The 12,963-nt window shown below is 41.9% G+C and overlaps 1 protein-coding gene across 15 annotated transcripts in view; it reads left to right on the top strand.

Moving 5' to 3' along the window:
• PPP4R1 (protein phosphatase 4 regulatory subunit 1) overlaps positions 1-12,963 on the top strand; it is a 61,060-nt gene that overhangs the window by 14,627 nt on the left and 33,470 nt on the right. For 6 of the 15 annotated variants that reach the window (XM_036323840.1, XM_036323852.1, XM_036323837.1 and 3 more), the window contains 6 exons: positions 3,421-3,556; positions 4,393-4,499; positions 6,225-6,367; positions 6,855-7,001; positions 11,294-11,401; positions 11,795-11,860. In XM_036323840.1, the coding sequence (XP_036179733.1) occupies positions 3,498-3,556; positions 4,393-4,499; positions 6,225-6,367; positions 6,855-7,001; positions 11,294-11,401; positions 11,795-11,860 (630 nt within the window). In that variant the 5' untranslated portion in view covers positions 3,421-3,497. The remainder of the gene's footprint in view (positions 1-3,420; positions 3,557-4,392; positions 4,500-6,224; positions 6,368-6,854; positions 7,002-11,293; positions 11,402-11,794; positions 11,861-12,963) is intronic. The other 9 variants (XM_036323843.1, XM_036323844.1, XM_036323838.1 and 6 more) reach the window with 3 other exon arrangements.

The raw sequence follows: 12,963 nt of genomic DNA on the forward strand, positions 1-12,963 counted from the left end.
ATTTTAACCTGTTGAACACAGGTTGCCAATCCTGCACTATACTGTGGTAAGTTCAAGGTCTGTAACATTTTTATTCTTTAGCCATCATAGTGTCCAGCACACAGTAGGCCTTTATTGCATACTTGCTGGGTGAGATGAATCTTAATTTTTCTGGCCACACTAAATAAGGACATAAACCTAACTTGCAGTCAAATAATGAAATAATTGATTTTAAACTAAACTGTTACTTTGAAAACTTTAAGCCCTACACAAAACATTCAGCCATTGTTAGCATTTTGCCAGTTTTCTCTATTTTTCTCTATAATAATTTATACACACACAATGTAATGTATACATTTTTCTGAATCTTTTTTTAAAATTGGTTTCAGGGAGGAAGGAAGGGGGGGGGGGAGAGAGAGAGAGAGAGAGAGAGAGAGAGAGAAACATCAATGATGAGAGAGACTCATTGATCAGTTGCCTCCTGCACACCCCCTACAGGGGATCGAGCCTGAAACCCAAGCATGTGTCCTGATGGAATGGAACCAGTGACCTCTTGGTTCACAGGTTGATGCGCAACCCCTGAGGGCTGGGCCCTCACAGTACATTTTAATCTTTTTATTTTATAGTACATACTAGAGGCCCAGTGCATAAAAATTTGTGCACTGGGGGGGGGGGGGGCAGAGGGGTCCCTCAGTCCGGCCTGTGCCCTCTCGCAGTCTGGGACCCCTTGGGAGATAACGACCTGATGGCTTAGGCCTGCTCCCGGGTGGCAGAGGGCAAGCCAATCCCTAGGTGCAGCCCCTGGTCGGGCTCAGAGCAGGGCCGATTGGGGAGTTGGGGCACCGCCCCCTGTCATGCACAGAGCAGGGCGGATTGGGAGGTTGCAATGCCACCCCTAGTCACGCTCAGGGTAGGGCCAATTGGCGGGTTGGGGAACTGCCCTCTGTCACACTCAAGGCAGGGTTGATGGGGAGGTAGTGGCGCCATCCCCTGTCACACACAGAGCAGGGCCACTCAGGGGTTTGGGGCGCTGCCCCCTGTCACAGAGCAGGGCCAATCGGGGGTTGGGGCGCTGCCCCCTGTCACGCACAGAGCAGGGCCCATCAGGGGGTTGAGGAGCTCCCCCGTCATTCACAGAGTAGGGCTGATAGGGGAGTTGGGGCATCGCCCCCTGTCACACACACAGCAGGGCGGATCAGGCGGTTGGGGCACCGCCCTCTATCACCCACAGAGCAGGGCCGAACAGGGGGTTGGGGCGCCGCCACTGTCACACTCAGGGCAGGGCCGATGGGGAGGTTATGGCTGTATCCCATCACACACACAGCAGGGCCCGTGGGATGGGGGTTGGGGCACCGCCACTCTCACACTCAGGGCAGGGCTGATGGGGAGGTTATGGCTCTACCCCGTCACACACAGAGCAGGGCCGATCAGGGGGTTGGGGCACTGCCCCCTGTCACACACAGAGCAGGGCCGATCGGGGTTGGGGCGCCGCACCCTGTCACACACAGAGCCGCAGGGCGATTATGGGGTTGGGGAGCTCCCCCTATCAGGCACAGAGCAGGGCTGATCAGGGGGTTGGGGCGCATTCCCTTGTCACGAACAGAGCAGGGAGGATAGGGAGGTTGTGGTCCCACCCCCTGTCACACACAGAGCCGCAGGGCGATCAGGGGGTTTGGTCGCTGCCCCCTGTCACACTGATCCCGGTGCCGGGAGGCCTCGTGGCTCCGCTGATCCTGGTGCTGGGAGGCATATTACCCTTTTACTATATAGGATAGAAGCCTGGTGCATGGGTGAGGACCGGCTGTTTTGCCCTGAAGGGTGTCCTGGATCAGGGTTGGGGTCCCACTGGGGTGCCTGGCCAGTCTGGGTGAGGGGCTGAGGGCTGTTTCCAGGCTGGTGGGTGACTGAAGCTCCCAACCGCTCCTTTTTTTCTTTTTTTATTCTGGGCCAGCTTTAGCTTTGAGGCTTGGCTCCAGCTCTTAGGCCTCCGCTGTTGAAAGCAGGTTTCTGGCCTTTGTTTACCTTCTGTATTTGAAACAATGTTGCGATCCTGCTGGCTGAAGCCCAACGGACTAAAGCAGGTTTCTGGGGTTTTGTTTAGCTTCTATATTTGTAACATAGTTGCTTAGAGTTGCAGCTCAGAGGCCTGCAGCGGCAGGCGGGGAATGTTGGAGTCCTCCGTCACTGAAGCAAGCAAGCCTCATGTTCGCTTTAAGCTTCCTGGCTGCCGGCTGCCATCTTGGCTGGCAGTTAATTTGCATATCGCCCTGATTAGCCAATGGGAAGGGTAGCGGTCGTATGCTAATTACCATGTTTCTCTTTTATTAGATAGGATTTTTTGCTTTAAACAGTTAATTATCCTTTAAAGAGATTTTTTAAAATAAGAAGGCCTTTGTATTTACCCATATACTTACCATTTCTGTTGCTCTTCATTTCTTTGTTGTAAATCCAGATTTCCATCTGGTATAATTTTTTTCTTGAAGTACTTTCTTTAATCTTATAATGCAGGTCTGCTGGTGATAATATCTGTCAGTTTTTGTATGCCTGAAAAAAACCTTTATTTCACCTTTGCATTGAACAATATGAATTTCAAAGATATTAGAAAGATTTCTATTGACAGGGTATATAGAGTTGGAGGTTGACATTGATTTTTCTTTCAGTCTTCTGGCTTGTATTGTTTCTGATGAGAAATTTGCTGTAATTCTTGTCTTTCTCTTCTGTGTATAATGTTTTTCTCTGACTGAATTCCAGAATTAACTATCAGTGTTTGACATTTTATTTATTTACTAGAGGCCTGGTGCATGACATTTGTGCACTTGGGGGGGGTTCCCCTCAGCCACCTGCGCCCTTTAGCAGTCTTGGAGCCCTCGGGGGATGTCCAACTGACGGCTTAGCGCTGCCGCAGAGACGGGAGAGGCTCCTGCCACCACTGCTGTGCTCACCAGCCGTGAGCCTAGCTTCTGGCTGAGCAGCGCTCCCCCTGTGGAGCGCACTGAACACCAGGGGGCAGCTCCTACATTGAGTGTCTGCCCCCTGGTGGTCAGTGCGTGTGATAGCGACAGGTTGTTCCGCCATTCGGTCGATTTGCATATTACCTTTTTATTGTATAGGACAAGTTGTGTTTTAATTGAATGTGTAAGTTCTCAGGTCTCTGTGATTACTCTTTTCTGATCACTGTTTTGTGATCACACCATACTGAGTTTCTACAGCCTCTTGACTCCTATGTTTCTAGAGGCAATTTAGAACATACCTGTAAAAAAAAAAAAAGAGAAAGCATCCTTCTGTTGTTCATGGCTTCTGAATTGATTCTAAGGTTCTCTTGTGATTCTTTGTACCATTCCAGACTCATAGAGGGCAGTTTTACTTAAGCTGCTTCAGACAGGCAAGGGGTGCTTTTTAGTTTCAGAGTATTATAAGGAGTATTTCTGATGTCTCTGATAGTTGGTGTGGATGACTACAGCTCAGAGTCTGATGTGATTATTATACCTTCAGCCCTGGACTTTGTCTCACAAGATGAAATGTTGACGCCACTGGGGAGATTGGACAAGTATGCTGCAAGTGAGAACGTATTTAACAGGTATGTGCATATTTTTTTCACTAAAGTAGAAATGGAAGGATGGTTTTTATTACATTAATTTCAGGAGGGAAAATAAAATTACCCAGTTTAAAGTAGGTATTATTAACATGAGCAGTCTGAGTCTCCAAGTTCTCTTAATAATCATAGCCACGGCCTCTTTTATAGTTGTTTGTTCCTTGATCCTAGAAAGCATACAGCACTCTTTCTTTGCTTTTTGGCAAAAAAAAAAGAAAGAGAAACCGTTGCTTTTTGCTATTAGACATAATTTTGATATTATAAAGAAATTCCTAAGGAGTACCTTATTCTTTCAGCAGATGATGTTGTATACCTACCTTATGCCAGATGATGTTCAAGGGAATTGTAACATGCAAGTGACGAAGATAACACTCTTTCTAATGCATTGTTTCTCTTATGGTCATAAGACCACCTGTATCAGACTTTTCTGGGAAATCTGAAAGTCTTTGCTTAAATTTTTTTTGAGTATAGATGTATAAAAGTCATTTAGTAAAAATATGTAAAGATGTTTTATATAATGAATGAATAAATTTTCCCATTGTTGTACTTGAAAATTACTGATATGAATTTTCAGTGACTTTAGAAATTTGTTAAATCAGTTAGGTAAAGATGAAAAATATTTTAGTGAATATTCAATTTCATCTTATTAAAATAAAATCCATGATGGCATATATCACTAAAGGAATTAGGGACTTAATATATGCTATTAAATGTATAATGAAAAAATTTCTTTGAAACTATGTAGATTCTGCCTTTTGAAATTCTGAATGTTAACTATTGATGCCACTGAACACTATGTAATTTTTTGTGTGTGTGTGTAGACAAATGGTGGCCCGGAGTTTGCTGGATACATTGAGGGAAGTCTGCGATGATGAAAGAGATTGTATTGCTGTTTTGGAAAGAATTAGCAGATTAGCTGACGATTCAGGTACATGTTTATGCAGAGAAAGTTTTCATTTACCAAATTTGTGGTTTTAAAACTAATGAAAAACTTAGTGTAATAAGAAATTTCTTTAAAAATTTTCCTAGGTAAATTGTCTAACCTATTAGTAGCAAGAAAGTAAAAACCTGTTATTAAAATCCAAACATCTTATAATAGACCCAATATGCAACTTTAAAGTTAATGCATATAATCCATCTTCCTAAGCAAATAAGGAGCTTAGAATCTTTAAACCTTTGTTCTGCCTTATTTTATCAACTTTTATCTTGATTTTTTGTTCCCCTAAATTTAGCATTTATATTTTTATGATTTTATATAGTAAATGTGTTATTAATTTCTGAATGTTGAAATCCAAAACTCTTCTGGACGTATTCATGCATAATTACCTTTAGGTAACTTTAATAATGTTAGTAATAGGTGCCAAAGTTCTAATTAGGTCTGATGTAATGACTTACATTGATAATCCATCATGTCTGTGTGTTTGTCAGTCACTTGCATCTCTTCTATGAATTGTCTATTCATTTTCTTTCTTGTATTCATTTGAACAATGGGTTCGAGGTATATTTAGTTATTAATATTTTATTGTACATTATTTTGTTCTAGGCGGTTTTGCCTTTTGATTTAGTATGTAGCATCTGTTGTCTATAATAAAGCCTTTATAAAGTGAAATGTCCTGGTATTTAGTTGATTTTGGATTTGTTCACCTTGAAAGGGCTTCCCACTAAAAATATTGTCTTTCATTGCTTTTGATCTAAAAATAAACGCAACTTTTGGGTCTTAAATTTACCTAGAATTAATGTGAGGTGTGCAGTATAGGAATCTTTTTTTCTGATATAACTAGCTTATTTTCTTACCATTATTTATTGGATAGTTCATTCTTTTGAAACCCAGAGATTTGAAATGCCATATTTGTCATATTTAAATATGCCATATATACTTGGGTCTTTTCAGGACTTTTTGGTTTTGTAAAAAAATCTTTTAATAGTCTCCTTTAATATCACATACCTTTTTAGTCTTAGTTAAGTCTAACTAGAAATCCTCCATTCATTGACTAAACTTAAATTAGAAGCCAGTTCTTATGACTTGTCCGAGGAGGTTTTTATTTTTTTATTTTTTGTATTATTTTTTTTTGTTAAACCTCACTTGAGGATATTTTTCCATTGATATTTAGAGAGAGTGGAATGGGGGGGGGGGAGGAGAGAAACATCGATGTGAGAGAGACACATTGATTGGTCCCGAGGATCCAGCCTGAAACTGAGGTATGTGCCCTTGATTGGAATCGAACCTAGCACCCTTCAGTCCGAGGGCTAATGCTCTATCCATTGAGCCACACTGGCTAGGGCCCGAGGAGGTTTTTAAATAGAGCTTATAGATAATCCATATTATAGTTGATGTGACTTGGATACTTAATCTTTAGCACAGTATGGCACAATGTAGGTAATGAATAAACTCATTCAGTCACTATAGGAAATGATTGCATTCTAAGTGCATACTATGAAGATACAAGCTTGGGTTGGAGGTAAGGTCCTCCTTTAACTCATAGGGTTGACCTGTACCAGTATATGATTGTGTAAAGGATTGCAGAGTTAGAGAACATCTTGTAAGACCTTTTATAATGAGAATGAAAGTAAACCTTTCCTAAATACTCTCAAGCCCAGGGAAAGATTTTATTATTGTGGGGAATGTTTGCTCACATTTTTATCATTTCAATAGAACCAACTGTGAGAGCAGAGCTGATGGAACAGGTGCCTCATATTGCATTGTTTTGTCAAGAAAACCGGCCTTCAATCCCATATGCTTTTTCCAAATACTTACTACCTATTGTGGTTAGATATCTCGCAGATCAGAATAATCAGGTAAGAGTGCCATTTACATGTTCTTAATGGAAATTTATCTAGTATGATATATGTAGAACGATCTGTTCATTTCAATATTTTTTCCTGTTTGTCACTGTTATTCTGTTTTACAAAAGACCATTTGTCTTAGACAAGCTGTGTTGAGAATTTGGCAAATCTAGGTCTCCTTAATGCTATTATAGACAATGCCTCCTAGCTGCATCCTCACTTGGTCACTTGGCTCCCACATAGGTGTCCCTCAGAGAGTTTCTTTGTGAGACATTTTACAAGATGGCTTCTTTGTTCCACTTCTGTTATAACACAATCTACCAGGTTCTATCTTTGCAGTACTTGAAGAAAATAGCCATCGTTTTTATTTGCATGGTTTTACTAGTTGAGATGAGAAGTCTTCAGTTTTGTAAAGTCAAGTAATAGAGTTATATTATGTATGTACTTTGCTATGTCATGTCTGTACTTTGTTTACCATATACTGATAATTTTTTCCTAGGTAAGAAAAACAAGTCAGGCAGCTTTGCTGGCTCTGTTGGAGCAAGAGTTAATTGAGCGATTTGATGTGGAGACCAAAGTGTGCCCTGTCCTCATAGAGCTAACTGCCCCAGATAGCAATGACGATGTGAAGACAGAAGCTGTGGCTGTAAGTAGAATGTAATTTTTTAAATTTAGGTAAAAATTAGTCCTATATTGACTAATTAGAAGGTGCTCAATAAATACTATGCTACATTATGTGCTATAGGGTTTATACATATATTAGGTATCAAAGTAGCCACAAATAATTAAAATTTGAAATAGAATGACTGGCTACAAGGAGATACAGGTTTACAAGAAAAGAAGTGTATTTTTGGTGGGCCCCATATTGTGCCAAGCAACTGGAAATTAGATGGTTCTGTCACTGGGCTCAAGCAAGATATATAGCAGGAAAATAAGTAACTGTAAGATACTATTATGTCAAAATGGAAAAATAAGATGGGAGAAAAAAAACAGTGCAGTTAAAAACAACTGTATTGAATAAAGAAACATTTGAACCCCTTTAATTGCTGTTGAACACTTTTCTAGGCATTGTGTAAGCACAGTAGGAAAAAAATAGTAATACTTGGATCCTGCCCTTGATACTATGGTCTTTGGGGGAAGGGTAGTCAAGCAAGTAATTATACTTGATGTAAATTATGGTTATTAATGATATACAGATACTAAACATGCACATAATAAAGTCAAGCATAATAGTAAATTTTCTGGGTTTTTTTAATATGGTTAACAAATATTCTTATAGAGAACCATAAAAAATAGGGTATGAATTAGAATATATAGTAATATCTGTTGCACTTCACATCTATGGTTCCTGAGTTCAGATAGTAAGAATTCTGATCATAAATTAGGAAACTGATAAATTCACCTGAAAATTTATTCAAATCTGTTTGGAATAGAGTTTACTATTTAAACCTAAAATAAAATAATAAACATCTTTGTTGATATAAAAAAAATCAAACCAAAATTTTATGGTACTTCTGAAACATTAGTAGGATGAATTTGATCATCTTTCTAGTCCATTTCCCTTAGAAATTTCTTGATTTTGTTATTTTTATACTAGAGGCCCGGTGCACAAAAATTTGTGCACTTGGGGGGAGGAGGCGTCCCTCAGCCCGGCCTGTGCCCTCTCGCAGTCTGGGACCCCTCGGGAGATAATGACCTGCTGGCTTAGGCCTGCTCCTGGGTGGCAGACAGCAGGCCCAATCCCTAGGTGCAGCCCCTGGTCGGGCTCAGAGCAGGGCCGATTGGGGAGTTAGGGCGCCGCCCCCTGTCATGCACAGAGCAGGGCGGATTGGGAGGTTGCAATGCCACCCCTAGTCACGCTCAGGGTAGGGCCAATTGGGGGGTTGGGGAACCGCCCCGTCACACTCAAGGCAGGGTCGATAGGGAGGTTGCGGCGCCACCCCCTGTCACGCACAGAGCAGGGCTGATCAGGGGGTTGGGGCGCTGCCCCCTGTCACTCACAGAGCAGGGCCTATCAGGGGGATTGGGGCTCCGTACCCTGTCACACACACAGCAGGGCCCATCAGGGGGTTGAGGAGCTCCCCGCTGTCATGCACGGAGCAGGGCTGATCAGGGGGTTGGGGCGCTGCCCCCTGTCACACACAGAGCAGGGCCCATCAGGGGCTTGGGGCTCCGTACCCTGTCACACACAGAGCAGGGCCGATCAGGGGGTTGAGGAGCTCCCCCCTGTCATGCCCAGAGCAGGGCCCATCGGGGGGGGTTGGGGCTCCGTACCCTGTCACGCACAGAGCAGGGCCCATCAGGGGGTTGGGGCGCTGCCCCCGTCATTGCACAGAGCAGGGCCCATCAGGGGGGTTGGGGCTCCGTACCCTGTCACGCACAGAATAGGGCCAGTTGGGGTTGAGGAGCTCCCCCCTGTCACAGAGCAGGGCCGATAGGGGAGTTGGGGCACCGCCCGCTGTCACACACAGAGCAGGGCGGATCAGGGGGTTGGGGCGCCGCCACTGTCACACTCAGGGCAGGGCTGATAGGGGGGGTTGGGGCGCCGCACCCTTTCACACACAGAGCCGCAGGGCGATCAGGGGGTTGGGGAGCTCCCCCATGTCACGCACAGAGCAGGGCCGATCAGGGGGTTGAGGAGCTCCCCCCTGTCACGAACAGAGCAGGGCAGATAGGGAGGCTGTGGCCCTGCCCCCTGTCACACACAGAGCCGCAGGGCGATCAGGGGGTTTGGTCGCTGCCCCCTGTCACACTGATCCCGGTGCTAGGAGGCCTCGCTGCTCCGCTGATCCCGGTGCTGGGAGGCATATTACCCTTTTACTATATAGGATAGAAGCCTGGTGCACGGGTGGGGGCCGGCTGGTTTGCCCTGAAGGGTGTCCTGGATCAGGGTGGGGGTCCCCACTGGGGTGCCTGGCCAGCCTGGGTGAGGGGATGATGGCTGTTTGCAGCTGGTCACACACCCTTCAGGGTGGGGATCCCGCTTGGGTGCCTGGCCAGCCTGGGTGAGGGGCTGAGGGCCGTTTTCAGGCTGGCGGGTGACTGAAGCTCCCAACCGCTCCTTTTTTTCTTTTTTTATTCTGGGCCAGCTTTAGCTTTGAGGCTCGGCTCCAGCTATGAGACCTCTGCTGCTGAAAGCAGGTTTCTGGCCTTTGTTTACCTTCTGTATTTGAAACAATGTTGCAGTCCTGCTGGCCAAAGCCCGGGGTTTTGTTTAGCTTCTATATTTGTTACAGTGTTGCTTAGAGTGCAGCTGAGAGGCCGGCAAGGCAGGTGGGGAAGCTTGGCTTCCTCCGTCACTGAAGCAAGCAAGCCTCCCTGTTCGCGTCAGCTGCCTGGCTGCCTGCCGCCATCTTGGTTGGTAGTTAATTTGCATATCTCACTGATTAGCCAATGGGAAGGGTAGCGGCCGTATGGCTAATTACCATGTTTCTCTTTTATTAGATAGGATACTCAAGTACCAGTTAATAAGGTTAGATACTCTGGTATAGGTTAAGGTTTAGATACTTTTTTCCCAGTAATCCCATTTTTATTGAAGTGAAATTCACATAGTATACAATTAGCCATTTAAGGTGTACAGTTAAATAACATTTAGTATTTTCATAATGTGGTACATCCACCGCCTCTGTCAGGTTCTAAAACATAGGTTGTTTTTTTTCACAAGTTCCTCATGAAGGGAAATCAATTTCAGCATCATTGTTGGTTTGTATGAGCAGAGTTTAACTTGCTCTGCTATAATTTGTGATAGGATATAATAATAGTAAAATATTGTGATGACAGTAAAAAGACTATACACAGCACTGGATGAAACTTGTGATGCTCTTACAATTGGTTTACATTTATTTTGTCATGTTTTTCATTCCCTGACTTCCCAGCTGTTCTTTACCTGGGGAATAATTTATTCTAATAAATATTTGTAGATCAGTGGTACAGTATAACTTTGGATCTTTAACTTAGGGCTTGGAAATTCTTAGAAACAGCATAGAGTCAAATAACAAAACTGGCTGTGGGGTTTAGGTGTTATCCCCAATTCTAAGGATGTTTCCACTTGTTCATTGCTAACTTACAGAAATGCATATGATCTTTGTATTCTGACATGTTTGTATCCTGCAAACTTTCTAAATTCGTTTATTTGTTCTAGTGACTTCTTTGTAGATTCTGTGGAATTTTCTATGCAGACAACTGTGTCACATATGAGTAGAGCTTTCTTTCCAATCTGTATGCCTTTTATTTGTCTTATTTGCATGGCTGGGAGTAGATAGAATAGATGAATAGATAAACGATGAGAAATCATCAGAAATCTTTCTATATCAACTGTGGGGCAAATTTATTTAAAGAATGTTGGGCTGGTTTTCAAACAGTTCATCCTCACTTTGCCTACCACTGCATTAGTTGACACATGTGCGTGTTGGAACTGTGTCCTTGCCTTCCCTGGAACCTAGGCTTTGCAGAGTAAGGATGTCGTTCCAGTATGCACAAGTTCCATTTAAAATAGTACTTTGTAAAGTAAGGACTGCCTCTGTCCAGTCTTTCTTAGTAATATAGATACATTAAACCCAGATCCTTCTTATAGATACTCTTTCCCACTAAATTAAATAGTCAACATTTATTTTCTTACTGAGAAAATGTAGGGTTTTACTGCTTTTAAAGTTATCAGGAAAAATGATTAATAAGATTGAAACTGTAGACGAAAATGAAGTTTTAATGATTTTCTCTGGGTTTACTGTGCATTTAGTAACTACTAACTGATTTTATTGGTGATTACTATCTATTTTTCTGTCTTCAACTCAGATAAGATGAATTTTTTGTAATGGTATAATGATGCCATATCATATATTATATATTCTTAAATTATATGCTTCTAATAAGTTAGCAAACTAACTGGGAAAGCCTTGTTTAAAGATATTTTCAGTGTATTTTTGTTCTTATTTATTTTAGATAATGTGCAAAATGGCTCCCATGGTTGGGAAGGACATTACAGAGCGTCTTATCCTGCCTAGGTTTTGTGAGATGTGCTGTGATTGCAGAATGTTTCATGTTCGAAAGGTATTTTTTTAGTCTTGTTTGTTTGTTTTTTTGTTTGTTTGCTTAAGAACACTGGGTTCTAGTGTTTACATGTGAAATTTAGAAGATTATTTTTAGCCCAGGCAGTGTGGCTCAGTTGGTTGAGCATCGTCCCATGCACAAAGTGGTCACTGGTTAGATTCCCCATCAGGACACATGCCGGGGTTGCGGGCTAGATCCCCAGTAGGAAGCATGCAGGAGGCAGCTGGTTAATGTTTCTCTCTCATCAGTGTTTCTGACTCTCTTTCTCTTCCGCCCTCTCTCTCTAAAAACAAAAAAAATCAATTAAGAAAATGCAAATTAAAAAAATAAAAATAAAGGGTTATTTTTATAACCTTATATACTTTGAAATGTCAATAATGCTTTTGTTGTCAGGTCTGTGCTGCCAACTTTGGAGATATCTGCAGTGTAGTTGGCCAGCAAGCTACTGAAGAAATGCTGGTAAGTATTACAGAAACAAAGGAGTAATAAAGGAGTAAGTAGTGCATTACAAAATAGCACATAAAGTTTAAAGTGTATACATTTACTCCCAGATTTTATTAATACAATTTCACAAATATAAACCAGAAGGGAGTAGGACTTTGAGTTTAGGAGTTTAAATTTCTGTAATCTGAACTGTGCTTTTATAAAGACAGTTTGTTAAAAATGCAAATATGACCCTGGCTGGTGGTTCAGTGGTTAGAGCATCGGCCCACATACCAAAGGATCTTGGGTTCGATTCCTGGTCATGGGCGTGTACCTGGGTTGCAGGTTCAGTCCCCAGCTCTGGTCAGGGCACATTCAGGAGACAACCAATCCATGTATCTCTCACATCATGTTTCTCTCTCTCTCTCTCTCTCTCTCTCTCTCTCTCTCTCTCTCTCTGTCTCTTTCTCTCTCTTTCTCTCTCTTTTGTCCCCTCTTCATCCCTTCCTCTCTTCTACTCTCTAAAAAAATCAATGGAAAAAAATATCCTTGGGTAACGATTAACCAAAAAAAAAGCAAGTATGTGTAAGGACCATCAATCAATTTTTACCTCTCTCATTTTTATTAAATCAATTCTTATTTATTCAAATTAATCTTTATTAGTAATCCTCAAGTCTTTCAGTGACAAATCAACAGCTGGTTCTTTTTAAATAGTTAATTCATAAAATATATATACTTAATGTACAAGTTAACATACTTTGAGAGTTTCTGAAAACATTTGTTATGCAAAATAAGTTTAGGTATAAGCTCTTGAAAAACAACATTTAAGCTATATTTGTTGCAAGTATTTTGTTTTTTCATAGCCAATAGTTTATGAATTAGATGTATTTCATTTAAAATTACTGAGTATTAATGCTAAACAGGTCTTCTAAATTTTGTTAAAATCGAATACTTTAAAACACTGTAAAAGTAGAAAATGAAATAAAACTACACAAATACTTCAGAGATACTGCGAGTTTGGCTCCATACCACCACAATAAAGTAAATGTCACAGTAAAGAGAGTCACGTGAATTTTTTGGTTTCCCAGTACATATAAAAATTATGTTTATATTATACTGTGGTCCATTAAATGTGCAAT

This window comes from Myotis myotis, unplaced genomic scaffold (assembly GCF_014108235.1).
Source record: "Myotis myotis isolate mMyoMyo1 unplaced genomic scaffold, mMyoMyo1.p scaffold_m19_p_9, whole genome shotgun sequence".
In the NCBI taxonomy this organism is placed as follows: domain Eukaryota; kingdom Metazoa; phylum Chordata; class Mammalia; order Chiroptera; family Vespertilionidae; genus Myotis; species Myotis myotis.